This window comes from Phoenix dactylifera, unplaced genomic scaffold (assembly GCF_009389715.1).
Source record: "Phoenix dactylifera cultivar Barhee BC4 unplaced genomic scaffold, palm_55x_up_171113_PBpolish2nd_filt_p 002059F, whole genome shotgun sequence".
NCBI classification, from domain to species: Eukaryota; Viridiplantae; Streptophyta; class Magnoliopsida; order Arecales; family Arecaceae; genus Phoenix; species Phoenix dactylifera.
The window spans coordinates 25,203-51,273 of record NW_024069334.1 but is presented as its reverse complement, the minus strand read 5'-3'; the positions used below and the strand labels follow the sequence as shown (position 1 = coordinate 51,273).

Genomic DNA, 26,071 nt, shown 5'->3' with positions numbered 1-26,071 from the left:
CATCTGGGGCTCCCTCTCTGCTCAGGCAGCCTCTCAAATGGTGTTCTTTACTTGGGAGCCTCCACCTCTGAGTTTCCTCAAGGTCAACTTTGATGGGTCAATTGTGGATGGTGGCACGAGAGGAGATGCGGAATTTGTCATTCGCGATCCGCACTCCAGGATGGTGGCAGTGGGCGGCTGCCAATTATTTGACATTTTGGTTTCCGAAGCGAAGTTGAGGATTGCCTGGGCGAGCTTTCGACATGCGAGACGAGGACTACATGCCAGTTCAATTATCTTGGAGGGTGACTTGACCACAGTAATTAGGTGGATTCAGGGTGGTCCGAGAGGTGTAAGCTTGGACCAGCCCTTGCTATAGGACATCTGAATGATGACGAGGGGTGTAGAGGCCTTTTAGGCCAAGCATGTATTTAGAGAGGCCAACGAGGCTACCGATTGAGTGGCCGCTTATGTGGCTAACTATTTAGGAAGTACCCTGTGGTTTGGGGAGGAGGAGTTGCCTCGAGCTCTCCATGAGGTTGTCTTTTTTGATTTTATTGTGTGTCTTTGTACAGGCATACAACTAACTCGTTAAAGCAAAAAAAAAGAAAAAAAAAAAGAAAGAAGGAAAGAAAAAGCTAGACCGCTGCACATAGGCAATTGTTCTGACCCGGGCTCTTTTCCCCTCCTGGACCGGGTCTATTTGGTCTGCTTGACCCGGCCATCTTGAACCGGCTCTCTGCACCGCAAGCCAGATTTTATTGGACGTTGCGAATAACCCCAGGCCGCAGCGGAGCTCTGGCCGAAAGGGCGTCTCGTATTGGATGGCCTTGTAAAAACCCATCCCTTCGTCGCCTTCGTCCCTTCTCTCTCCTTTTAAGCAAGCGGGGGCGGGCGGGTGAGCGAGCGAGAGGGAAACAGAAGGGAACCCTATTCTCTCTTCTTGTATCTGCCCCGAAGAGATTCTTGGACGCGTTCGCATCTGTGGTCGTAGATCGGATCCGTAGGACGTGCCTTTATGTTGAAAGCGCCTTGGAGCGGCGGCAAGCTTTGGATTGCATCTGTTCTTGTTGTTCTGCCCTATATTCCTTTTGCAAGAGGATAGGTATGCATTACTTTCTTAGGATTTTCTAGCCGTTTCTTGTTGTAGATTGGGGGACCCCTCGTTATCCGGAATTCTCGAAACTTTTGTTTTATATTTTACCCGTTTGTTTTGATTGGGAGAAGAAGAAAGTAAAAAGGGCCCGTTTTTTCTCTGTGGTCAATGTTTTCAAGAAGACTAGGGGGATGTTTGTAGCCTTATCTAGGATCCTGGACGCGATATGGAATTTGTTACTTGGTATGGATCGAATCTCGATGCCCTGATTGAGAAGTAAATCATTGGTATGGGTTTCTTGATGCGCTTTGTGATGGACATTGGAGGGTATGATGATAACCTCTTCTGGCTACTGGTTTACAGGCGGTGTACGTTGGCTGTTTTTTTTTTAGTTATTAAATGCTAATGTTCTCAGATGATATATTTTGCTGTTGCTGCATGATTTTTATGGCCACAGAAACCTCCAAGAATTGTTTATGTCTCAAGAGTAAATTAGCGACCTTTAACTTGTAGTGCCTTCACTAGATGAAAAGGGATTTTCCATGCAAACCCCAATGTGTAGTGGTTCTACTTCTTATTGGGTTATAAGCCAATTGTATCTCATGATCTTATGGTCAAAGCCCTAATATCTATTGTTCAACGTGATGGGGCTCTTTGTTTGATATGGGTAAATGGAATATAGGTTATGACTCATATGAGTATGTTATGCCTGTAGGCCAGTTCCCTATTGTCCTGAATTTATTGTAACATGAAGAGGGACCTAAGATGAACATCTTTGATTTTTAACTGGGTTAATGTCACATTCACATCTTGAGGGCCTTTGTTTGTTTTGCACTTTTATTTTGGAGTAAACCAATGATTTTGATGCAATGACCTTGTTTGCTAAACCCACTAGAGGAGTTTGGAGGCGTAACGATGTTTGTGGTTGACTATTACTAATGCTACTTAGGTGTTATGGTGGGACAATTTATAGTTTGCATAGGGATTCTTTTAGGGTGTTATGGATGGGGAAATGCTTTTTAAGTATTGCCTAGACACCAGACAATTGTATCAGGGAACTCAATGAACTAGTTGTTTTTGGATAAGTAAGAAGCAGATTATCTAGGATGAAGTATGCAGGTGAATCATAAAAGATATCTCACCCTCTCACTGAGAATTTTGGGGAGTGAGAGAGCATGATTTTGTTATCAGTCCCAGATGAAAAACTTTGGTTGGATGTTGGCATTTTTTTTTTGAGTGTGACTAACAGAGTTGATAAAACATAAAGAACATTCATATTGAAAGCTAGTAGAGTTGATAGTCATGGTGGGCCTCATCTTGTAAGCAAACATCGAGTTTAAAAGAGAAATGGGTCCATTCATCAATGAACTTTGAGTGGTGAACCTGACATTAGTAGTAAAATGTTCATGGTGGTTTGGTACCTAAATACCAAGGGAAGGTGGGCACATGAAGAGGGGTAATTAGATTTAGATTGTTTTACATATGGAGGGTCTGAATTATCTACCTATTAGAACTATCACAACTTTCTCATAACAATTGTCTTTTTGAAAAGTTACACAATGTTTCGTTTTTGCAATCTGAAGTTGTCTGTCTTGTTCTTTTGTTATTGCTTCAAAGATAGTCTTTGGTGCAAGAGTGCTTTGTACTGAGAGGGGATTGAAGTGGCATGATACTTCTTTTGTATGAAGAAAATAGAGAAGGATTGTTGGCATAGATTTGTTTCATTTCTTGATCTTCTTTAGTGTCTGCATATGAAAAATCCTTCTACGTTTTGCTAGTGGAATATAAATCTTTTTCCCCCACAAGTAATATTTAGCCCATCTGTTTCATTAAAAATGTAGGCATATACTTGATTTGTGATCTTGAGGAAGATCCTTACATGTAATATCAGCATGTATATATTATTGTAATCCATATCGATTCATTCATAATCTTGAAGTTGGAACATTTTGCATTGTTTTAAGAGTTTGATTTAAGACAAAGGCGGTTGCATTAAATTCATGGGATTTATTACCTCGATAAGGAAGTTGGATTTTACTAATTGAATTAAAATGATTGATGGCAACCTTTTGCATGTCATTAGGCTTGAAATTAAGTCATTTGCTTGTTTTAAATGGGTTGTATGGTAGTATGTTGTTTGCATGACATTTGCAAATTACTATCTATTGGGTGTCTTTACAAGTCTTGCTTTCCCATCATTCAGTGTCTTTCCATTATTGTCTCTTAGGTATGCTCCTGATGCCACTTTGTACATCAAGAAAAGCCTGTGAGATGGATTGCTTAATGTTATAGGAGCTGTACATTAGCTTTTGATACATTTCGATTATTTTATTTGGTGACTTGATGGAAGGAAAATTACTACAAATAGAAAAAAATATTTCAAGCTCTAGTGCCAATGATCATGTCATCTATTAGCTGCCATTGTGTGTTCCTTGCCATGCTGGCATGTGTTATGCCATGTTGAATGAAAATTTTAAACTAGGTATGCTTGTTTCTTAAAAAATTAATATATATATATATATATATATATATATATATATATATATATATATATATATAATGATGTGTTTCTTGCCATGCTGGCATGTGTCATGCCATGTTGAAGGGAAAATTTTAAACTAGGCTGAGTATTCTTTTTACTTAACAATTTTAGATATAATTAAAATGTGTTTTGTTGACTCGTACTGGGTGCCAATATTGGCTTGGCATGGTACATGCTGTCTGTCACGAATTGGCATGGGATGGCATTTGAACTTCGAATCCAAATTTTTAAGGGCTTTAACGTAGTCATGGTGAGCTCTCATTGGAGGTAGATCAGCAAGTTCCTTATGCATGTGGAAGGGTATTTATCAATCTAGGGACCTTATATGTGATATTAGTTGTAAGATCAGAAGATGAATTATTATTAGATTTGGAAAGTAATTTCTTATGTCATTCTTTTGTTACACTTTCTGAGTATAGCTTTGGTTTAAGACATATAGGATTGCAAGGTAGACAATGGTATGGCTTCCCTGCCTGTAGTGAAATTTTAGTTACAACCTAGAATTGTCTCCACTTCTTGGTTACTTTTTGGGCTTACCTGTCATGAATTCAGTGATTGAAGTTGTTGGACATTAGAGAATAATTTTTTTTTTTTTTTCAAAGAGTGATGGCATTCCACTTCTTTAGTGTATGATTTGGAAACTTTTGGTATTCTGAACAGTCTATCTTTCTTGCTTGTGATCATTAGGCATGTCATTGCATGTGATAATTATCGAAGTGGGTCAAACTTGGACTACATGAGTATTGCTACAAGAGGAAGGTTATGATGTCTCATACTAGTTTTCATAACAACTTTGGAAACTTAAGTGAGACATATTCGCCTATTCAACATCTGTAAGTGCACTATTTTGATTAGAACGGAATTACTATATACAAAGAAGGGGAAGTAGGATCTTATCTACTTTAACATTTTGTGGGATGTTTTATCAGGGACTAATGGTCCTAGAAGGTTTAGAGTTAGATTGTGGATAGAGTTACTTGGTGGCCATGTTGGGTGCTAATTGATGGCCTTAATTTTGTCTTTCTTTGGCACAATTTTGAGCTTGAATTGGATTTTTAGCTTTCTTTTCTTTTGTTGCTTTTGGTTTTTCGGAGGTCATCTTTCTTCTAATTGCTTCTTGGCATTAAGTTGACTATATTGGGTTTTACTATATTCTTGACCGTAAAATTATCATCTTCATTCTTCACAACTACCCTTGAAGTGAAAAGTTCATTTTGGAGGTCCCATTGTGTTTTTTTTGAAGCTTGAAGATCTTTATGGTATTTAGCTACATAGGTTTAAATATCCATACCTTTATCGAAGGAGAAATTTCTGAAAAGTCAAGAACCTTGACCATAAATTGAAAATGCTACTCTTCTATGTAAATAAAATGCTTAGAAGAGATGGATGAGAGATGATTTTACTGGGTGTTCTCTCTTCTTGAAGAAGAAACTATTATCATAAAGGGGAGGGTTTTCGAGGCATCTAGGTGCTTGGTTTATCCATGGTTTGTTGTGCCGGTATTGGGCATCAGACCGATTGCTCGGCGGCACGGGTTGGTATGGGGCCGCACCGTGCCAAGCTTGTACCAACACAGTAAAGGAAGCGGGGGAGAGGGGGAACGGGAGTGAGGAAAAGACAGAGAGAGAGAGAGAAGGGGGAGAGGGAGGGAGAGAGAAGGAGGCCGACGCCCGGGCAGGAGGCGGAGGCCACGACCGGGTCCTTTGTTTCGTTCGAAATAGGAGTCCGACCGCTTTTTAATTTTGCGATTTTGAAGGATGCCGACTTCACTTAAAAATTGCGAAATTAAAAAGCGGTCGGACCTTACTCCGAACAAAACAAGAGACTCGGCCGCGACCTCTGCCTCCACCTCTTGCTCGAGCGCTGGCCTCCGACAGCCCTCCGCCAGTCTCCGCCACCCTCCTCTCTCCCTCCCTCTTTCTCTCCCTCCCTCTTCTGCTCACTCTCTCCTTTCCTCTCTTTCTTTCTCATTCTCCCTCTCCGGCAACGAGTTTCGTTTCTGTTGTCAGAACCGTCTCGGTCTGCTGCAGGGACGGCTTGGTATGACCAGAACTGCCCGGTTCCGCCGACTCTAGGTTTATCCTTCTTTTGGTGGCAAGCTGGAATTACTATCGACTCTTCAACATTTGCATCTAAAGACTAGTTTAAGGGCATAGTGATTTGTCTTCCTACAATCCTGTAAATGAGTAGTATCTGGTCAAGTACATTGGCTTGGGATTGTTTCAAAAGGCTTTTCATTGTCTTGGTTTACCAAGGCAGCTCACTTAGTTGTCATTTATATGAGATATCAATAGTTCTATTCATTGAAAATGAAGTTGGGTGAAAACAGAGTGCAAAAAAAGAAATTAAAGAGGAGAAGGAATGGAAAAAATTCCTCTTCAACTCACTATGGTCCAAATTGATCCATGGGTTAGAGTAAAATTGAATAGCGAGAGTTGATTTAACAAATGCTAGAGATTCTAGATGACTTGAGGATCTTCAATGGTCAAATCTGAGGAACCTATTTCTTTCTATGAGTCCGTCTTTAGGGTCTTTCGTGGGATGGCCGTTAGTAGTCTATAGGTTTCTTTGGTGCCTTGAATTGGTTGTAAAGTCATAGATAATTAGATACTCTCTGTCGCTTTCAAACAACAAAAAGTTAACTTGTCCTTTCAGAATATGATGAGAGCAATTGATTTAGAGGAGTTACCGGTCCTAGTCAAAGAGGAACATCTAGAAGAAATGGTCTAGATTGAGTTAATGCCTGCAGAAAATGGTCCCTTCATAAAGTCCAATGTCTAGAAGTCAGGTGAATTAATTCATCATTCATGAAATGGGAATAATTGCTTGCTGGTAAAGTTCTAGAGGTTACATTTGTCATCTTTTCAGAAAGCATGGATACCTTTTCATTGAAGAGACTGCCAATGTCGGAACTTGTTCAATTGATGTTTCTTTCACTAATATAGGCTGCAGCTGAAGCTTTATGTTGCAAACTGAATTGTTGGCCGTTGGAGGCTTTGTTCTTCAAAATTGAATCGGCGGTCATCTCTTTTGGTAGAGATATCACTTCAAATCTTGATACTATTAAGCTTTTTATAAGACCTAGGATATACCCGATGCACATGTCATGATGGAGTGGAATGAATTATCTTTTATTTCAAGATGTTTAGAAAGAATTATTTTTTCATCTCAAGATATATGAGGCCTTTAGTGCATTTATCCAGATGCCCAGGGATTGAGATCTTAAGATTTAAATGATAGTAATGAGAAGAGCAAAGTACATGCATTGATTGAAAAGAAAAAAACAAAATAGATTATAGATGAAGTTCAAGGCATATTGGAAACCTACATTAGAATTTGTTAAGTGATGCATGGCTTGTTTATGTCTCTTTGGCTACCTTTATGAAGAGGAAAGTTAATTTTGAGAAACATATGATTAAGGGGCCTCAAGGCTTTTACAAAAACTACCAATCTGTAGAGCAATGGAAATATGGAATTATAAAACAAGGCTTTCCCACTTTCTATGAGCCTTAGGGTCTTCTGTGGTGATATTGATTTAAACTCATATCTCATGTGAATGCTTTATGTCTCAGAGATTTGGAGGGTAGTGATTTGCTATAACTAGTCTAGCTAGTTCCTTAGGACTACAGGTATGATATTGTAGAACATGTTTATCTTGTAATGACTAGTTTGAAGAGGGCAATGGTTAATAGATCAAATGGAGAACTAGGAGCAAGCACAATGGAAGGACCTTTTCTTTTTGAAGAATCATTGGAAGAACACAACCACGAGAAGAGTATAAGAGGAAAAAGAATCATATGCTTGCATTTTAAAGTTATGATGGAAGTTAGAGTTGAAATCAAGGTTTTCAATTTCAATATTGGAATCGGCAGCTTATTGGCACAAGCTGGGTTGGTACGGTATGCCTCTCTGCCACCAAGACATGGTATCTTATTGGATGTGAGATAGCAGCTGTACTATGTATCTGCGCGGCACTGTATCGATCCCTTGAATTGTATTGGTACCCTGCTGAGTTGGTATCATATGCCTATTACTAGGTGATATTGGTCGGTACAGAAAATCTTGGTTGAAATAATCTCTTGAGATCCACACTAAGCATAGGAAATCGCAAAATTCTACCAAAAATCATTGCTAAGCATACCCAATCACTGTACTTCCCTTTCTTCTATTCTCCTCCCATTCTTTTCTTTTGTGCCTTCTTGCTAGGGGTGTTAGATATTTTACAAACGTGTGCACACATTAACACTAGATTCATGCACGTACAATGCATGCGATTTTTTCAGATAAGAGAACATTAGATGGATGGGCTGGATAAGAAGGAATCCACCTATACATAAAGTCTAGTTAGAGAGAAGGGATTCCAACTCCAAAAGCCTCTCTCATTAAGTATATATAGAGATATGCTACGTGGGGCTGGCCTTTGCAAGGCGGCAGCCCCCCTTAAGGAGGCAAGTAAGAGGACTTTGGAGCTAGCTTGAACTCAAGTGAGAACGAAAGAAAAGGAAGAAGAAACTCAAACCAAGTTATCTCTGTTAATGCTTATCAAAACTCATCCCTATATAAGCCAACTAAAGTTACAATTTAGCTATCATGGGCCTACACTAAATTGAAACTTAATGCTGTTTTATGTTATACCATTGTTTGAACAAGTTGTACCTAGATGGCCCTCCCTTCTTGCACAACTATTTTCTGCAATCCAGTCCTGCTATCTTACTTTATTTTGAACTATCTTACAAAAGTAAGACACTTTCATGCTTGTAATTTTTTTCAATCTTCACTATGAAGACCTAAGGTAACACTAGACACTAGCAATACCCAAAATTATTTAATGTGAAAAGTTTGATAAATTAGATATTCACTAAATATTGCTATTTGTCAAAAACAACACTACATAAGATGATCCATGCCTAGATGCAAGAAACATTTGTTTGGTCATTGTCTGTCCTAAAAGCTATGTACCTTGGATTCTTTGTTGAACAAAGGAATTCCTACTAGTAATCAGATTGGATGATGGAATTAGCTCTCAACAAATGGTACCATGGTCAACATAGGTTTTTACACAAAGCGATTAAACCTAGTTAAGGAGTAAGATGGGATGTCAACAAGGCATCCCATTAGTCATTAGCCCCCAATTGACGCTGAAGATGGGTGGGTTGCAAGAACTGAAGGAGCTATTCAAACTTGAGGTATTAGGTCAAGTTCCACACTTCAATGGAAACAATCCCTCGAGTCAAGGTCCGCCTAATCGGTAGGGCGCCCAATTTTTTTTTGGTGGAGTATTTCAAGTTGATTTAATTGGTAATCACTCTTTTTAAACTTTTTCAAATTTGATATTTTTTTGACGCATTTTGATTTTTTTTGATCTATGATCCCTTTTTTGATCTATGATCCCATTCTTCTGGATCATGCTCTTCTAGACATAGGGCTGTGATTTCTAAATCTGGCTCTATCTTTTAAATCATATTATGTAGAGTGGCCACAAGTTCGTCTACGATGTATTGAAATTAAGGGTTCTGGTAGTATGCTGCAGATAGAGTTCGTTATTGTCTTAGTAAAATTGTACAAGTACCGGAGCAGTCTAATTTTTAATGTTCTTGCTTATCTGCTGGATAAAAGTCCTTGCACATCTGGTAGTCTTACCGCCGCTCAAGGATGTCGATATACTCATAGGCATATGTCAAATCCGCCTCCATGATCTGAATTTTTGCCCTCTCTATCATGTGATACAAGAAGCCTATTTGGGAGTATCTTTCGCTGTCCACATCTCGAAATACTTTATACAATGGTTTGATAGCCTTCACTATTACAACGGCCTGTTGTTAGAATGTCTGCCTCGTCACCAAGTCCTCGACAATGCTTCTTTCAGTGCTGACCCTCGCATATCTATTTTTCTGCCACTGGGGACTGACAAACATCTGACGTAGGGTTGCTTTTTTTTTCAAGAAGGCTATCAAGTGCAATGTAGTTGGTAGCAAACTATGTAACTCCTGGCCTTAAGATTTCTCCTCTTGCATACCTCATCAGTAAAAGGACCCTCATGTGGTTATAGATATAGGTTTGTGCTGTCTCCACTGTTTGCTGCACCCGACGATCTTCACAATGTCCATCAACATGAGGTTGATAAAATGTGCAGCACATAGGGTGCAGAAAATATGTGGCCGCCGTTCCATCAAGATCTCCTCGACAGCTTTATATTGTGGCCCATTATCAGTGATGATCTGCACGTCATTCTTCTCTCCTATTTGATCAATCACGTCCTCCATCAGTTTGAGGATGTACGTGGCGTTATGCACCTGATTAGAAGCATCAATCGACTTGTAAAAAAAGTCTTCGTATCACAATATGTCAGAAAGTTGATAATGCTCCATCTGGTAGGACCGGTCCAACCATCATACATCATCGTAAGTCCATATGTGGGCCACTTGCTTTGCATGAGGCAATTCATTTCTCTAACTCCTTATTACTATCAAGAAGCTCACCGTTGATGCTCTTCGAGCCTGAAGGATCTACACTGAAATCGACAATCTGTATATCAGAAATAGCAGACCTATAGTACGTATTGTCTACACATTCACTGGGATGTGGTTGAAGTGGAACCGGGATCCAATAGCTCGCCACATATCTTTCTTCTTATCCTTTTTTAGCATTGAGTCAATCCTTTGCTGCTTCGAATCTTTACTGAAAAAGATATGTGGATCTAAATCATAGATTGCTACTCATGGTGGAATCTCTCTGGATGATTTTTTTGCTACCAAAAGTCTCCAGCATAGATACAATACGACCACCACCTCTGTTGATGGCCTCCTTGACTGAGGAGGTTCTTTTGAACTCTGGATTTGCCCTGCCGCTCGAAGAACTGGAGCCCGACTCCTAGTACGAGGGCCCAAATCGAGCCCTATGCCTGGCCACCTCATTCTGCTGCCACTGATCATCCAAGCTCGTCTGTATGGCAGTCTGGATCTCCCTAGTGATAGGAAAGTGGCTCTGCCTCTTGGCTTTCTAGCTTCGCTTTTTTCTTGGAAACCCTTTCCTTCGCTTCTCTGAAATTGGCGAAGTGCTTCTTCATTAGCTGCCAAACCTACTATTGGCATTTCTGATATATAGATACATTCGGATAACCACAAGCTAAGTGCTGCTTTAATCTTTAACCTGGTTATCCCTTCTTCCTTTAACTTTGTGTTGCACCACTTATACTTCTAATTGTGCCGATTCGAGAGTATTTGTCCACGATCCCAACTAATATCATGCTCTTGCTTCTTTTTTTCTTGATGGCTCTATTCCTACGGATTTATCAACTACGTCAGTTTATCAATTCTGTAAAAATAGCAAAATTAACTTATGATGAAGATAATATTTTTTATGTCAGAAAATACATCTGATTCATCTAATATATCATACTTATTTTTTATATTTTATTTATATATATTTTTAATATTTTTTAAATTTAAAAATATGTTTAAATATCGTAAATTCATAAAAATATGTTTTCTACTTCAGAAATTACTTCTAAATTATGTAATACATACTACTAATTTTTCATAATTTTTGGTATTATTTATATGTTTTTAATTATTTTTTGAATTTAAAAATAATTATTAAATATTAATATTTTAAAAAATAAATTTCAGCTCAGATCTACGAAGAACCCAATAATGGATGCTACATATATTTTTCTAAGCTCTTGGGCATGCATCAAAAGCTACTTCTCAATTTTTTAAATTTAAGCTTAGGCCACTGTGCGCATGATCGCATCAAAACTTAAATAAATAGACACCAAATTTTATCCTTAAATATGTTTCTAATTTTATAGTTTTTTAATTTTTATTTTTTTTAAATTTTTATCTGAAAATATATTTTTAATTTTAAAAATTATATGTAATTCAAAAATTAAAAAATCGTATCATTGTGTAAATCGTCCATAGATCTACATGTAATAAAATCAAGCCAAAATCGAAAATTTTGGCATGATCTTTTTTATTTTGCAATTTTTGAGCTATTTTTTCAAGCCCTCCTAAAAAAATAAGAAAATGAGATAAGAGAGAGGAAGTGCACCTTATTTAGGCTTGGATCTTTCTTTATCTCATTCACTCATTTTTTTGGAGGCTTGAAAAAATAGCTCTAAAATTACAAAATAAGAAAAGATCATGCCAAATTTTTTGATTTCAGCTTGATTTTATTACATGTTGTAGATCTATAGACGATCTAAATGATGACACAATTTTTTTTAATTTTTGGATTATATATAATTTTTAAAAATTAAAAATATATATTTGGATTAAAAAATAGAAAAAATAAAATAATAAAAATAATTGTAAAATCAGAAGCATATTTAGGGGCACGCTAGCTACTTTTCAGCAAAATTTGGTGTTCATTCATTCAAGTTTTGTTGCAATCATGAGCACAATGGCCTAGGCCTAAATTTAAAAAAATAAAAAATAAGTAGCTTTTGATACATATCCAAGGGCATAGAAAAATATATGTAGCATTCATTATTGGGTTCTACATGAATCTGAGCTGAAATTAATTTTTTAAAATATTAATATTTAATAATTATTTCTAAATTTTTAAAAATATAAATAATACCAAAAATTATGAAAAATTAGTAGTATGTATTATATAATTCAGAAAAAATAATTTCTAAAGTAAACATATTTTTTTTGAGTTTATGATATTTAAACATATTTTTAAATTTAAAAATTATTAAAAATATATATTAATAAGAAAAAAGAAGCCAAAGCATGACATTGGTTGGAATCATGGGAAAATGCTATCGGGTCGGCACCATTGAAAGTGCAAGTGGTGCAACATAGAGTTCAAGAAAGAAGTGATAACCAGGTTGAAGCAACACTTAGCTGGTGGTTATTCCAATGTATCTATGTGCCGAAAATACCAATAGAAGGTTTGGCAACTAATAAAAAAGCACTTCACCGATTTCAGAGCAGCGAAGGAGAGAATTTTCAAGAAGGCAAATGTGGAACGCCGAGTGGTAAAGCCATCTTCTTATCACTCTATGGAGTCAGAGGAGACGTCCGCTCTAGATGACGAGGAGACACAGATCCAGGCTGCCATGCAGGCGAGCCTGGATGACCAGTGATAACAGGATGAGGTGGCTAGGCATAAGGCTCGATTTGAGCCTTCATACTAGGAGTCGAGCTCTGTTTTTTTAGCAGCAGGGCAAATTTCGAGTTCAAAAGGATCTCCTCAGTCAGAGAGGCCGTCAGCAGAGGCGGTGGTCGTATTGTAACTATGCTGAAAACTTTTGGTAGCAAAAAGAAGTCATCCAGAGAGATTTCACCTGGAATAGTAATCTGTAATTTAGATCAATGCCTTTTTCAGCAAAAATTCGAATCCGCAGAGGGTTGACTTAATACTGAAGAAGACTAAGAAGAAGAATATGTGGCGAGCTATTGAATTCTGGTTCCACTTCAACTACATTCTAGCAAATATGACAGGCAATATGTACTATAGGTTTGCTATTTTCGATATACAGGCTGCCGGTCTCGGTATAGATCCTCCAGATCTGAAGAACATTTATGGTGAGCTTCTGGACAGTAATAAGAAGTTAGAGAAATGAATTGCCTTATACAAGAGCAAGTGACCCATATATGGACTGATGGTGATGCGTGATGGTTGGACCGGTCCTACTAGGCAGAGCATTGTCAACTTTCTGATGTATTGTGATACGAAGATTTTCTTTCATAAGTCTGTTGATGCTTCTAATCAGGTGCACGACGCCATGTATATCCTCAAACTGATGAAGGAGGTGGTTGATCAGGTAGGAGAAGAGAATGTTGTGCAGGTCATCACTGATAATGGGCCACAATATAAGGCCACCGGAGAGATCTTGATGGAGCGGCGACCACATATTTTTTGGACTTCACGTGCTGCACCTTGTATCGACTTCATGTTGATGGACATTACAAAGATTCGTAGGGTGCAATAGACAGTGGAGACAACCCAAACAATCACCACTTCACCAGATATATTTATAACCATACATGGGTCTTTTCACTGATGAGGAGGTATGCACGAGGAGAGATCTTGAAGTCAGAAGTTACACGGTTTGATACCAACTACATTGCATTTGATAGCCTTCTTGAGAAGAAAGCAACCTACGTTAGATGTTTGTCAGCCTCGGTGGTAGAAAATAGATATGTGAGGGCCGACACTAAAGGAAGCATTGTCGAGGAGTTGGTGACGAGGCAGGCATTCTGACAGCAGGCCACTACAATAATGAAGGCTATTAGACCATTGTATGAGGTGTTTCGGGCCGTGGATAGCGAGAGATACTCTCAGATGAGCTTCTTGTATCACATGATAAAGAGGGCAGAGATTAAGATCATGGAGGCGGATCCGACGTATGCTGATGCTTTATCCAAGTTTTGACAAACTTCAACTTTGCAAGATTATCAATCCAACTTTGAGCTCGTGGCCTATCTTGCTGATCATCTTTTTGAGAGTTTCCTAATTGGCTACTTTGCTTGTGGGCTAATCGATGTAATTCGAATTGATGTCCAAATGCTCCATCCTACATCTTGGCGTGCAACCATGCTAAAGCTTTCTTGCAAGAGAAGCTTAATCTTCATCACAGGAAATAACATGTGGATGGCACCACGAAGGCCTCTACTGACAACTTTACTACCACTACGGCACCTCCATTGGCTAAGCATATTTCATTGATGGAAGCTCGACAATGGCATGGAATTGGGTGCTTAATTATTGTGGTGCAAAATTTCTGCCAGGTCGCCATTGTAAAAATAGTCTTTTTGATGCCAATAGGTCCTACTATAATGATGGTGATGAGCTGATAGAAAAGAGAGAGGTCAAACATTATTGGGCATCTTCACCTTAAGAACAAGGTGAAACTAAGGAATGAAGATGCTAATGGATATCACGTGTCATGTAACATATTATGAGTATTGTGTTCTGTGAATGTTACTGCTACTGTGTAGTAGGTCTCAGTTAAGTTCTGAGTAGTGCCTGAAAGAGTCAAATTTAGTTGTTTGAGTTCTAGTGTGGAAATAATGGACTCATGGTTGGGTGGTCATCCAAAATATCTAATAGGTGAGTATCCTTAAGAGTGTATATTGTTGCATGCTGAATAGATGTTGATCCATCAAAGTCACCCCCAAAACTCCTATCCTGAATGGAGGTAATAGGAGGAAGATCCACCTCTAACAAATCACTAGCCTTCTCTTTTGTTATTCTTTCATAATAGAAGAAAAGTGAGTGTAGTTTGATCATGCCTTTAAATTAGGGGAACTCTTGTAAGTTGTGCACTTGGAATCTACATCTCAATCTTCGACAGTGATTTCATGAAATGAATTCACATTGTTAACCTGTTAGATGTCAAATACAACAACCTGTAGTGCAACTCTTCACCTTTCTTGTTTGATGCAAAATAATTCATAATCTCATGATACATGCTGCAACCATGTTAGAGTAATACCAAACCTCACCTATAGCTTTGAACATAAAAGAAGTGTTTAGCAATTCCAGTTCTCCCTTTTATAAATGCAACCCAACTACTTGGATACTTGAAGGGAAAAATATCACCTATGGCAAACACTACTTGTGTGGTTGTGTTAACGATGAAATATCACTGTATGTTTCAAAAAAATGCTGAAAATGTTTCAGATGGCTTTCAAGGAACTAGATAAAATCTAATAATATCTGTACTTTTAAAGTCAGGCCTATATCTTCTTTCTTGATGGAGTTTTTTTAGTATATGTCTCTTTTGTAGCCTTTGTTTTTATTTCATTAGTTGTCTTGTTTCTTCTCAATACTGAAAAACAGCAATCATGCTCTCCCCCTCTTTCAGTGTGATCTTCTTGCATTAGGTGAGTAATTGTCATTATGATTTAGTTCTTGGGACCTTCTTCTTGATGGAGTTTTTTTAGTATATGTCTCTTTTGTAGCCTATGTTTTTATTTCATTAGTTGTCTTGTTCTTCTCAATACTGCAAAATGGCAATCATGCTCTCCCCCTATTTCAGTGTGATCTTCTTGCATTAGGTGAGTAATTGTCATTATGATTTAGTTATTGGGATCCCCCCCTCCGCCCCCCTAAACATAAAGGGAAAAAAAACCAAATGCTATAATATTAATGGCCATAACCTGTATGCTTAGTTGCTTTCAGATTTCTTTCTTAAACAAAGGTTTTTATTTAGCAAGTTGATGGCATTTCTTTCTGTCTTTTACTGAAATGTTGATTTTCGACTTGCTACATGCTAACTTACATTTGCAGCTCGTGGGACAGGAATCTGGAAATTTCATGTGGACTTCCTAGTAAGAAAGGCAAAATGAACAACACTTTCAACAACCAAGTTTTAGCTGAAAAGCTATCTAAGCTGAACAATTCACAACAAAGCATTGAAAGTATCCTTTGCTTGAATTATTTTCATGTGTATGCACAATTTAGAGTTTGCTGCACCTAACTGAAAATTGCCAAAAAGAAAATGCTATAATGATTTATTGTGCTTAACAGATGTTACCAAAATAATATCATACCTTTCATGCAATATGCAGACTAGATGTCATGCTTCTATTTGTCAAATCGAGATCAAGCTTATTGTGGTGTATCATGCCATGTATAATCAGAAATTTTAAGTATAAGTATAAAACCCAATATGGGGTTGGAATCTATATGTGAAGCACCATGCATGTGGAATTGTGGATAAAACATAAACGTAGACAGAAAGTAGGGTTTAGGGAAGCAAGAATGCAAAATTCAGTTTCCTTCATTAAAATAGGTTTCATTGATGTTCTATGGTGGTCAGAGCAAAGAGAAGAAGAATACCAGCTACACCGATCAAGTTGCCAGCAGTTAACCAAGAAAGTCGTGCAAACAGGGTAGATACCTGAAACTCTGAGACATCGATTTTTACGTGCCTAATCCAAAGAGTTAGTGGAATCAATATCCTCTGGTTCAGAGTCTTCAAGAAAACATCACAAAGCCGTTCAAGACAATACCCTTTGACCTGCAGCTTAGCACCTAATTGAAGCGAAGTTTTTGTTTTTTTGTTTCTTTTTTTTGGCATTAACCCTGTCTTCTTGGACTGGCACTAGAGAAACAGAGTCTCGGATTGGAACAAGACAGACACAGTCCCACACATAACAGTAATTTCACTTTCTCCTGGGCAACCTGTTAGTCTTTGATCTGCTTTGGCCTTGATGGTTGTTGTCCAACTGAGATAAATGTACATGTTATGACTATCTTTTAATTTTGATGGCTATATTAACTGTTGATTAAACATATTGGTAGCTGCTCTTCTGAGAGATGAGGAGAATACATACATACTTTTGTATTAATAAGCCTGCACAATTATATTAAAAATGATTGCTTATGTTTATTGATATTTTAGATTAAAAATGATTACATTTGTTTCTTTTGCATCTGCACATATTTCACCTAAGTGCCTTTGCAATTATCCTTGCTAATTTTTGAAATAAAGCCAAGCTCGTTTCAACTGATATTCATGACTTATTGTGTTACTGTTGTATGAAGCTAACAAGATACTTGTTTCTATGACCATGTTGAAATTAGGAAAATGCCATTGTGGGGGTTATTGCTTGTGAAACCTAGCATATGCATCTGAAATAACTACGATCTATGATCTTTTCATCCTGTAAAATTGTATATATCACATTATGAATGTTAGTACTATACGAATATTAGTATATGCTGCCCAAAGTTGTATTGTTTTTTGCTAAGATGTGTTGTGTATATCAGCTGTCATAATTTTTTCATATTTTGTATATCTCTTGTAAAGCTACGAATTGTTGTTTTACATTTTAGATAACTCAACATTCATGAGGTGGTGCATGTCATATTCTAGAAGCGACTTAGATTGCCCAGAGTTCCAGCAATCTCTTGTTTGGATGCTTCATACAAATATTAATAACTTTTAATGCATGCTCCTTCTGTAAACATGAATCTGTCACCCGAAAGCTATTTTGGGTTGGGTCACCTGAAAACCACATTTATTCAAAAAATGTCTAAACAATTATTAAACCTCTGACCCTAATGGTTCGACTTTTCAAACCACCCTCTAGGTTGGACGTTCTGCTTGACTTGCTGACTCATTAATTAAGATTAAAAAGAAAATGCTGTCCCTACATTGCATATGCTTTTTTGTTCCTTCCTTTACTCTCTCTTGGCCGGACTTGAACACAACCATTGGTCCTAGGGTGCAATCGAGCTGAGTCGAGTCGAGTAGCTAGAGGCTTGAGCTCGACTTGATTTAAAATACTCAGGCTCGAAACTCGACTTGAGATTGATCAAACCTTAATATCCAAGCTTAAACCTGACTGATAGAAAAAAAGCAATATTTGAGATTGACTCGTCTCGACTCGAATATCAAGCGAGCCATACGAGCTTGAATTCGAGCCTTGGTCATAATTAAAAAAATATGTTTAAAACAAAATATAACAAAATATTATATTCTAAAATATTAAATTAATAATATATAATAAATAAAATATGATATTTAAAAATATATATACTCGACGAGGCTCGTGAGCCTTCGAGCCTAGTATTTTGCTACTTGAGCTCGACTCGAAAAGCTATTCGAGCTACTCGAGCTCGGTCATAGTCGAGCCGAGTCAAGCTTGGGTAGGTTGTGAGCTGCTTGGCTCATTTGCACCCCTAATTGGTCCCAAGGGGAGCACCATTACTTATTTGAAGAGGAAGCCGTTGCCATGGTTGAGAAGCCGCGGTGGTGGGAGAGAAAGATGCCATTGAAGGAGGGAGACCATCACCATGAGAGAGGATGTGAGCTCTTCTTGGATTCTTTCTCTTATGGATGTATCATGTGAGCGACCATGAAGGGGGATGGATCTCGTTTGATTAATTAAGATTTTAGGAAGGTAAGGTAGGGTGGATGGATTGAAGGGGAGAGAGATCTAGGAGGAAGATAAGTTGGTCGAGGCTTCAGAAAGAAGGCCTTATGAGGAAATCCTGAAAGGGTAATAGGAACGCCTCAACAGATTAGGGAAAATGTTGATCCACTTCCTTGATTGATGGGATTTGGGTGAGAGTGGTTGGCCGTCCAACTCCAGTTGACCCATGTTTGGACTGGTCAACTATGACTCTTCCATGACATTGGGTCAGGACGGATTAGCGGTTTCAAACATTGATTTAAGTTTCAAGATTTACTTATCATGCAATAACAACTATGGTCCTTGTTTGGCTGGGCTTAATAGTTTTCTTGTACCTTTCAGCCATTTCTCTTTTGTCAATGCAGCAAAATTGTTTTGGTTAGTTCTGCTTGTGTTTGTGAGTGTTTCTTAACTCTGGAACAGCATTGTCACATTGGTGTATTTTTCACCGGAAGAAAGCCAAAGAAGTTGTTGAGACATGGGAGAAACTGTTTAATAGCTCACCGAAAGAACAAAAAGTCTCTTTTCTGTATCTGGCAAATGATATTCTGCAGAACAGCAGGCGCAAGGGGAGTGAGTTCGTAAGTGAGTTTTGGAAGGTCCTACCTGGATGTTTGAAAACTGTATATGAGAATGGAGAAGACAATGGAAAGAAAGTGGTCATGAGATTAGTAAGTTCTCTACTTTCTTTTCCTTTAAGACCTTGGCATGATGTTCTCTATTGATTGCATATATAGCTGTAGATTGTATTTTTCTTTTGTTAAAGCAATCATTTTGCTTGCAGCCTTTCCTATGCAAATTTGCTTTTTCCTTTTTCCAGTTTTACGTTGTTTTATTTTATGCCATTTTTCTTTCTTTAATGATGTTTAGCAAATATTTTTTGGTTGACATCTTCACTTTTCTTGCCTATAAAGGTTACTTCCCTTAAACTTCAAGTGTTCTTTTTCTGAAGATTGGACTACACAAATATTTGATTTCCTTGACAATGTTGGCAATTTGGTGTAAAGATAGCTGAGATATAATAAAGTTAGAAATTTTGCATGAAATTGCTCACTTATCCTTGAACTCATGCCTTTTTTTCCCCTGAACACTCAGATGTTGATTTAGGTACATGATATATAACAGCTTCTGCCTTAAGCTGGGCACTTATCTTTAGAGAATAATCTGCAATCTTCTGTAATTGCCATGACATTTTAGGTTTATCAGACAGTTATAGTTCTTATTTTGTAATATGTATGTAATATGAAGTAGTTATCTTGATATAATAGCACACTTGATGTAGTTTATGAATAAGATAGCCGTTTATTTGGTTAGATTTAATTTTCTTTTTGCTCCCTTGTGTATAATTCTGATATGCTGTACTATCTTGCATAATAAACTCTTTCGTAATAGATATGGATACGTTGTTTCTATGCACAATTTACTCCAAGATCTTTATAGACAAAACCTTTTAAGGGAATGGATTGACTGAAGGTTTTATGCCGAACCACTGGAATGATTGTGACAAAAGAAAGCAGTCCCTGGATTTTTTTTTCAGTTCTTTAAATTTCAAAATATTCACAAATTTTAGTTTAATTGATCTTTATGCCAGAACATTTCCTATCTGAATTCTCACGTATAATCCTTGTTGCAGCTAAAAGCCATTCTTGACTAATTGAGGGTTTCCCCTAGTGTATTGACTGCTACCTCATCATTTAATATCTGCAAAGTAATGGTGTTTTATTTGTTTTTCTTTTATGGATTTCAATAAACAATGTTGCTTCTTTGTAGAAGAATGAGGAAAGAGACCATCATCCCTCCTAGGCAGCCCGATCTTTCTGCTAATTATTAACGAAATTATATGTTGAAACTTTGATCATCATCTTTTCTTTCCTTGATATTCAGGTAGAAATATGGGATGAAAGGAAAGTCTTTGGTTCTCGTGGACGAATCCTTAAAGATGATGTTCTTGGTAACACTTCTCCTTTGTTGGATAACAATGGAAAGAGTTCGAATCCCATAAAAGTAGTAAAGAAAGATACAAGTTCAATAAGAATTGTGAGTTATTAAAATTTTCCTTCTACATGGGTCCTTTTTCTGTTCCTTTTCATGGACTTCCATTCAAATAAGGTTTTAAATGCATAATTTATCATGGATGCTTGCTCAACATTTAGAAATTGGCTGTTGGAGGAATGCCTGAGAAGGTAGTAACTGCATATCAAGCTATACTCGATGAACATTTCAATGAAGATACTGCCTTAAATAAATGCAAAGCTGCTGCTTATCTTGTTGAGACGATGGAGAAGGATGTTAATGATGCCTGTGCTCAAGGTATAAACAATTCTTTAGAATCACTTTCAAAATCTTATAAATGTTGTGAATCTGGTGAAAACATGGACGTTAGCACTGTGCACTGTATATGATACATTGACATTGATCCTTTTGAGTTTTTTCATCGAATTACGATCATCATATGCTTAATTATCTAATGGCCTCTTATGCCGTCATTTCATAAACAAACTTATATGTATATCAGTAAGATATATTATATGTATGTTCATGTACACTTGCACACATACACAAAAGGAAGCACCTATCTACTAAGATTTAATACATTCTTCGGTTCTTTTGCCTTTTCCTGGAAGGTTGGAACCAGTCAACCTCTGCTGCTGGTAATGATTGAGAAAATTTTCTATGCAACTCTAGCCAGTGAAAACCCCACTTCCATTCATTTTCTATCTTACAGACAGTTTAGAACCATGCTTTTCTTTCGAATTACATGACTTAATATGCAAGTTAAAAGAGAACATAGTGAAATATTATGCTTTTCTGATTTATTTCTTGTCGAGCATAAGGAACTTATCTCTCTTTTAGTACTTATGCTGGAAAATCTTCTAGTCAAATTTACTATGAAGCTTTATGGTGCAAAACATCATTGCCAAGTTTTTTGAAACCTATTACTTTCTCTCCCATACTGGAACCTGCTCCCTCTTCGAGCTAATTAGGATCTGCTTCCGTCTCCCCTACTCATGAACCTAACCAATATGGACCAGCACAAGCCAACATGCAGAATACACAGGTACATATCCCATGCATTATGCCCATCTTGGTCAGCACGGTACATTTGACAACATAGATCAGCATGGCAGGATACTTGAATCCATGGAATGTCGTACCGTCCCGTACCGGTCGGTACGTACCGGTCCGGTCCTAGACCGGTACCGGAACGACAAAAAAACGGTATTTTCCGGTTTTTTATTCGAACCGGCCGGTACGGGTCGGCCGGTTCGCACCGGTACGATTTTTTTTTTTTTTGAACTACAGCGCCGCGCGCTGTGGTTTTTGAAACCACCGCGTACCGGCCGGTACAGTACCGGTACCGGCCGGTACGTACCGGACTGGACTGGTACCGTACTGGTCCGGCCGGCCACCGGTACACCGACCGGTACCGGTACGGCGGACCTTGCTTGAATCCATGGTTTATATACATATACAAATACAAATACATATGTGCGTATTTATATATGTGTATATATATTTTATTTATATGTATGTATATTTTATTTATGTGCATGCATGTATGCATGTATGTGTGTATGCATGCATGTATGTATAGCATAGTCCTATTCCTTGATGAGTTTTAAGCAATTTTCTTTTGAATGCTATTGTTGAATGAAACCTATAACTTTGTCATGAAGTGATGTCCTTTACAGAAAGACTTTTTGGGATGTGGAATATCATCGGTACAGCACTATTTGTTGAATTCTATTGGGATGTGCATTTAAATATCTTTGTTGGATTTTGTTGAGTACTCATCCAAGCCTAGTTGTAAAGATCTTTAAATTATTAAAGATACTTGGTTTATTGTAAACTTTTTGTGAAAGCCTTTTCCCCCATTTTATAGTGTCGATCAAATAATTGTTTATTTAGTTTATGATAAGATATATTATTGTTGAAGAATTACATTTGAAAAATTTTCTAAAAGTTTCTTAATAGGTTGTTGTATTCTACCTCATCAAGATGTTCTAGTATTTTTTTTAATTTATTAAGTTTTAATTTCTAAGTTTTCCTAAAGTTGAGAGGACGAATTTTTTTCTTCTGTCAAAATAAACTTTGTATACACATTGCTGGGATGGTGAGATATGAACCCATGGTCGAAAATACATACTGACATTTGACTATGTCCAATTGTTTTACTGGTTCTCCATTTATACATCCGCTTTTAACATCGTAAGGAATTGTTTCCATTTTTCATCCTCTTGATTCTGGTTTTTCCTTATTTAAGTGCTTTTCTTGTTCAGGTAATCAACAAGGATCACCATTGATAAATGACCTTCAGGAGCAGGAAACCATTCTAAAGCAATGCACTGAGCAACTTGAAAGTGTCAAATTGGCTAGATCATCCTTGATTGCTCTGCTAAAGGAAGCACTTAAAGAACAGGTCTTGATTCCGTGTTAACTGTTAAACAAGCAGTATCTATATTTGAACACTGAGATTTTGTGATTTTTATACATTCTTATTGGACTTATTTCAGGAATCAAAGCTGGAGCTTGTCCGCACTCAAATACAAGTAAGTATTAGTGTTCTCCCACGAGAGCTATTTTGAGGCTGTACTGTTTCCATGGAATCCCACTCCAATGGGGGATATCTAAATCATACTACCAGTTAAAAATCACTTCTTTTTATGTTTTTTTTCCGAAAATGATATCATGTAAGAAGCATATCTTTCTGGATCATTTTTGAGCATTTTGTTGCAGTGTGACATTGTATTTTTTAACGCAATTAGACTTTTGATGTTCTAATATAGATTAGGTTTAGGGGTAATAGGCTGAGAACCAATTAGATGTGGATTGGTCTTAGCATTCCATATCCATGCTTATTTTTGTTCAATAAATACGTATACAAATACCCTGATATTTAATGGATATTAAAGTGTTTGTATTCATTTTTTTTAAAAAAAATAGATGCTGGTATGAATAAGATATTAGTCAATTTCATTTTTATCAAAAATAGATACATATACAAGTTGAATATTAGTTATATATCCGTATAAATGGGTATGAATATGAATCCGTTATTAGACTGGATACAGTTGGCATACAAGTAATGTGTATAAGACAAAGAGATCAATAAAATAACTTATAGAATTCGAAACATATGAAAATTTTTGAAAAAAAAGGAAAAGAAGCATAAGAAATGAGTTGCTATGTCAACTTTTGACCTTCAGGGACCTGATACATATTACGTAATAGATAATTTCTCTTATTTTTTTATATAAATATATCAATAAACTTTAAGTTTGTCTTACCATGACATATTGCACCCCCCACACCACCCCGCCCCCGCACCCCCCCCCCCCCCCCCCCCCAAAATGTCATCTCCCACCTTAAGGGTCCATCAGTAGTATCATCCCACCTTCAGTTATCAGTCTATTAGCATCTCTGACTTTTTTTTATCCATTATTCCCTTTACCTATGGACCCAACTGGACCTGGACTCTATCCATATTCTATCCATGCTCAACCCATAAACCCAATGGGTCTTATAATTTTACATCAACTAAAACCTGACATGATTGATGGATGTGTAAGGTCTGGGTCAACATTTAGAACCAAACCTCCGAATATACCCGTGTCGAGTGGTACCAAGACAACATTTAGAACCAAACCTCCTAATATACCCATGTTGTGTGGTACCAAGACCCTGATTGATGGCACTCCTACCCGCTCTCTGGTGCCATTGACCATCCCCTTCCCCAGCTTGAGGTTACCTATTTTTCTCTATGGCTTCAAGCCTCCATGGTCCTATTGGCAAAAAGAAATCTCAAAGCAATGGTTCTATATGGTCATTTAGTATCTTTTTTAATTTTTTCTTTTGAAAGAATAACTTAGTAAAGCCTTAGTTCAATTCATTTTATTGGTTGTTTGTCGAATTAATCTGTAACATTCATAGTATTTTAGTTGATTTTTTAGTCAGTAAGAACTGACATCAATCATTATTCTGCCCTATTTTCAAGTATTTTAATGCGAGAAATCATTTCAGATTTAGTATTCAAAGAAAAATAAATGTACCATAATTTTTGCATTTGTTGCTTACACAATTTTATTGTATAACTATGTCATGTTATTTTTGATTTAGTCTTTAATGGGGTGAATATCCGGTTTGGTTGTGATAACTGTCTTTTTTTTTCAATTTTTTGATGCCTTCAAACATGCGAGATCTACAACCCTATTGTGAGACCTAGATTCATAGTGGTGAGAGACTACTCTCTTTGTTTTTTTTCCAATAAAGAAAAACCAATAAACCATTAAATAAGCCTTCACCTTGTCATATCATTCTAAACCCCTAGTTGATTTTCCCTAGGTTGTACTACATCACTATACAATTTACTTTTCACCTATATTCATCAAGAATAGGTTTAGTGATCAAACTCGCATCATAAATAAAGCTGTCAAACAATGTCGGCAGAAGTGGTACTGGGCATCGTATCGGTTGCTCGGCAGGATGAGTCAGTACGGACTCGCGCTGTGCTGTGGCGGGCCCGTACCGACATAAAGAGGAGGTGGGGGAGAGGAAAAGAGAGAGAAGGGGGAGAGGGAGGTCGGCGGAGGCCGGCGAAGGGCCGTTGAAGGCCGGCGACCCAGGTAGGAGGCGGAGGAAACCTTTGCGGTCGAAAAACAGGGCGGGTTCCCTTTTCGTTCGAAACAAAGGTCCAACCCTTTTTTTATTTTGCGATTTTAAGTGAAGTCGGCAAATCGCTTGCCTACTTTACTTAAAAATCGCAAAATAAAAATAGGGTCAGACCCTTGTTTCAAACGAAACAGGGGACTTGCCCTGTTTTCTGGCTGCGGAGCCTGGAGGAGCATCCTCCGTGCAGCTTGCCGGCCTCTGTCGGCCCTTCGTCGATCGGCCTACACCTCCCTCTCTCTTTCTTTCCCTCTCCCTCCCTCCCCTGCCTCCTCTCTTTTTTTCTCTTTCCTTCTCCTTCCCCCCTCCAACAATGGATTTTGTTTCCGTTGCCGGAACCGTGCCGATCAGCTGCTAGGACGGCTCGAAACTGCCCAGCTCGGGATGGTTCCATTGACCCTGCTGTCAAAGAAGTGCATATAATTGGCCATGTGAGGACTGCGATGACATTGTAATTGTATCAACACCATACCTCTCAAGCTAGAGCATAGATATTTGTGTTGCTTGAGTTGGATCTTTTATAGCAAAAACAATGAAGCGCCTTTGCTTTGTGAAACCAACAGGGGAAGGGATATTTGATTGTTGGCTGTAATACCAAGATGTACAGTAATTATAATAGAAATATAGTATACCAGCATATCACTTAAGTTCAGAAAATAAAGTGCACAACTATGGGTCATGTGATGCTGGTCATTGCATAATAGACAAAACATGACCATCGCTTGCTCATCTATGTTGCCATGTATTTCCCAAAACAAGTATAATATGTCCAAGTAGGTCTTGTCTAGTGGGCAAAGTTCATTATTCCTAGTAGGTTAATTAACTAGTCAAATTGGTATGAATGGAAGAGGAGTTAAAAATAGAACTTGAGAGAATATTTGTCAATTATGTAAAGATATTCTCTTCTTT

General features: G+C 37.5%; 1 protein-coding gene across 1 annotated transcript in view; it reads left to right on the top strand.

The window, feature by feature from the left end:
* Positions 1-1,069: 1,069 nt before the first annotated feature.
* LOC120109341 (regulation of nuclear pre-mRNA domain-containing protein 1A-like) overlaps positions 1,070-26,071 on the top strand; it is a 31,812-nt gene continuing 6,810 nt past the window's right edge. The window contains exons 1-7 of the mRNA XM_039123092.1: positions 1,070-1,084; positions 15,864-15,994; positions 18,920-19,167; positions 20,381-20,533; positions 20,650-20,806; positions 22,777-22,916; positions 23,011-23,046. Of these exons, the coding sequence (XP_038979020.1) occupies positions 15,919-15,994; positions 18,920-19,167; positions 20,381-20,533; positions 20,650-20,806; positions 22,777-22,916; positions 23,011-23,046 (810 nt within the window). The 5' untranslated portion in view covers positions 1,070-1,084; positions 15,864-15,918. The remainder of the gene's footprint in view (positions 1,085-15,863; positions 15,995-18,919; positions 19,168-20,380; positions 20,534-20,649; positions 20,807-22,776; positions 22,917-23,010; positions 23,047-26,071) is intronic.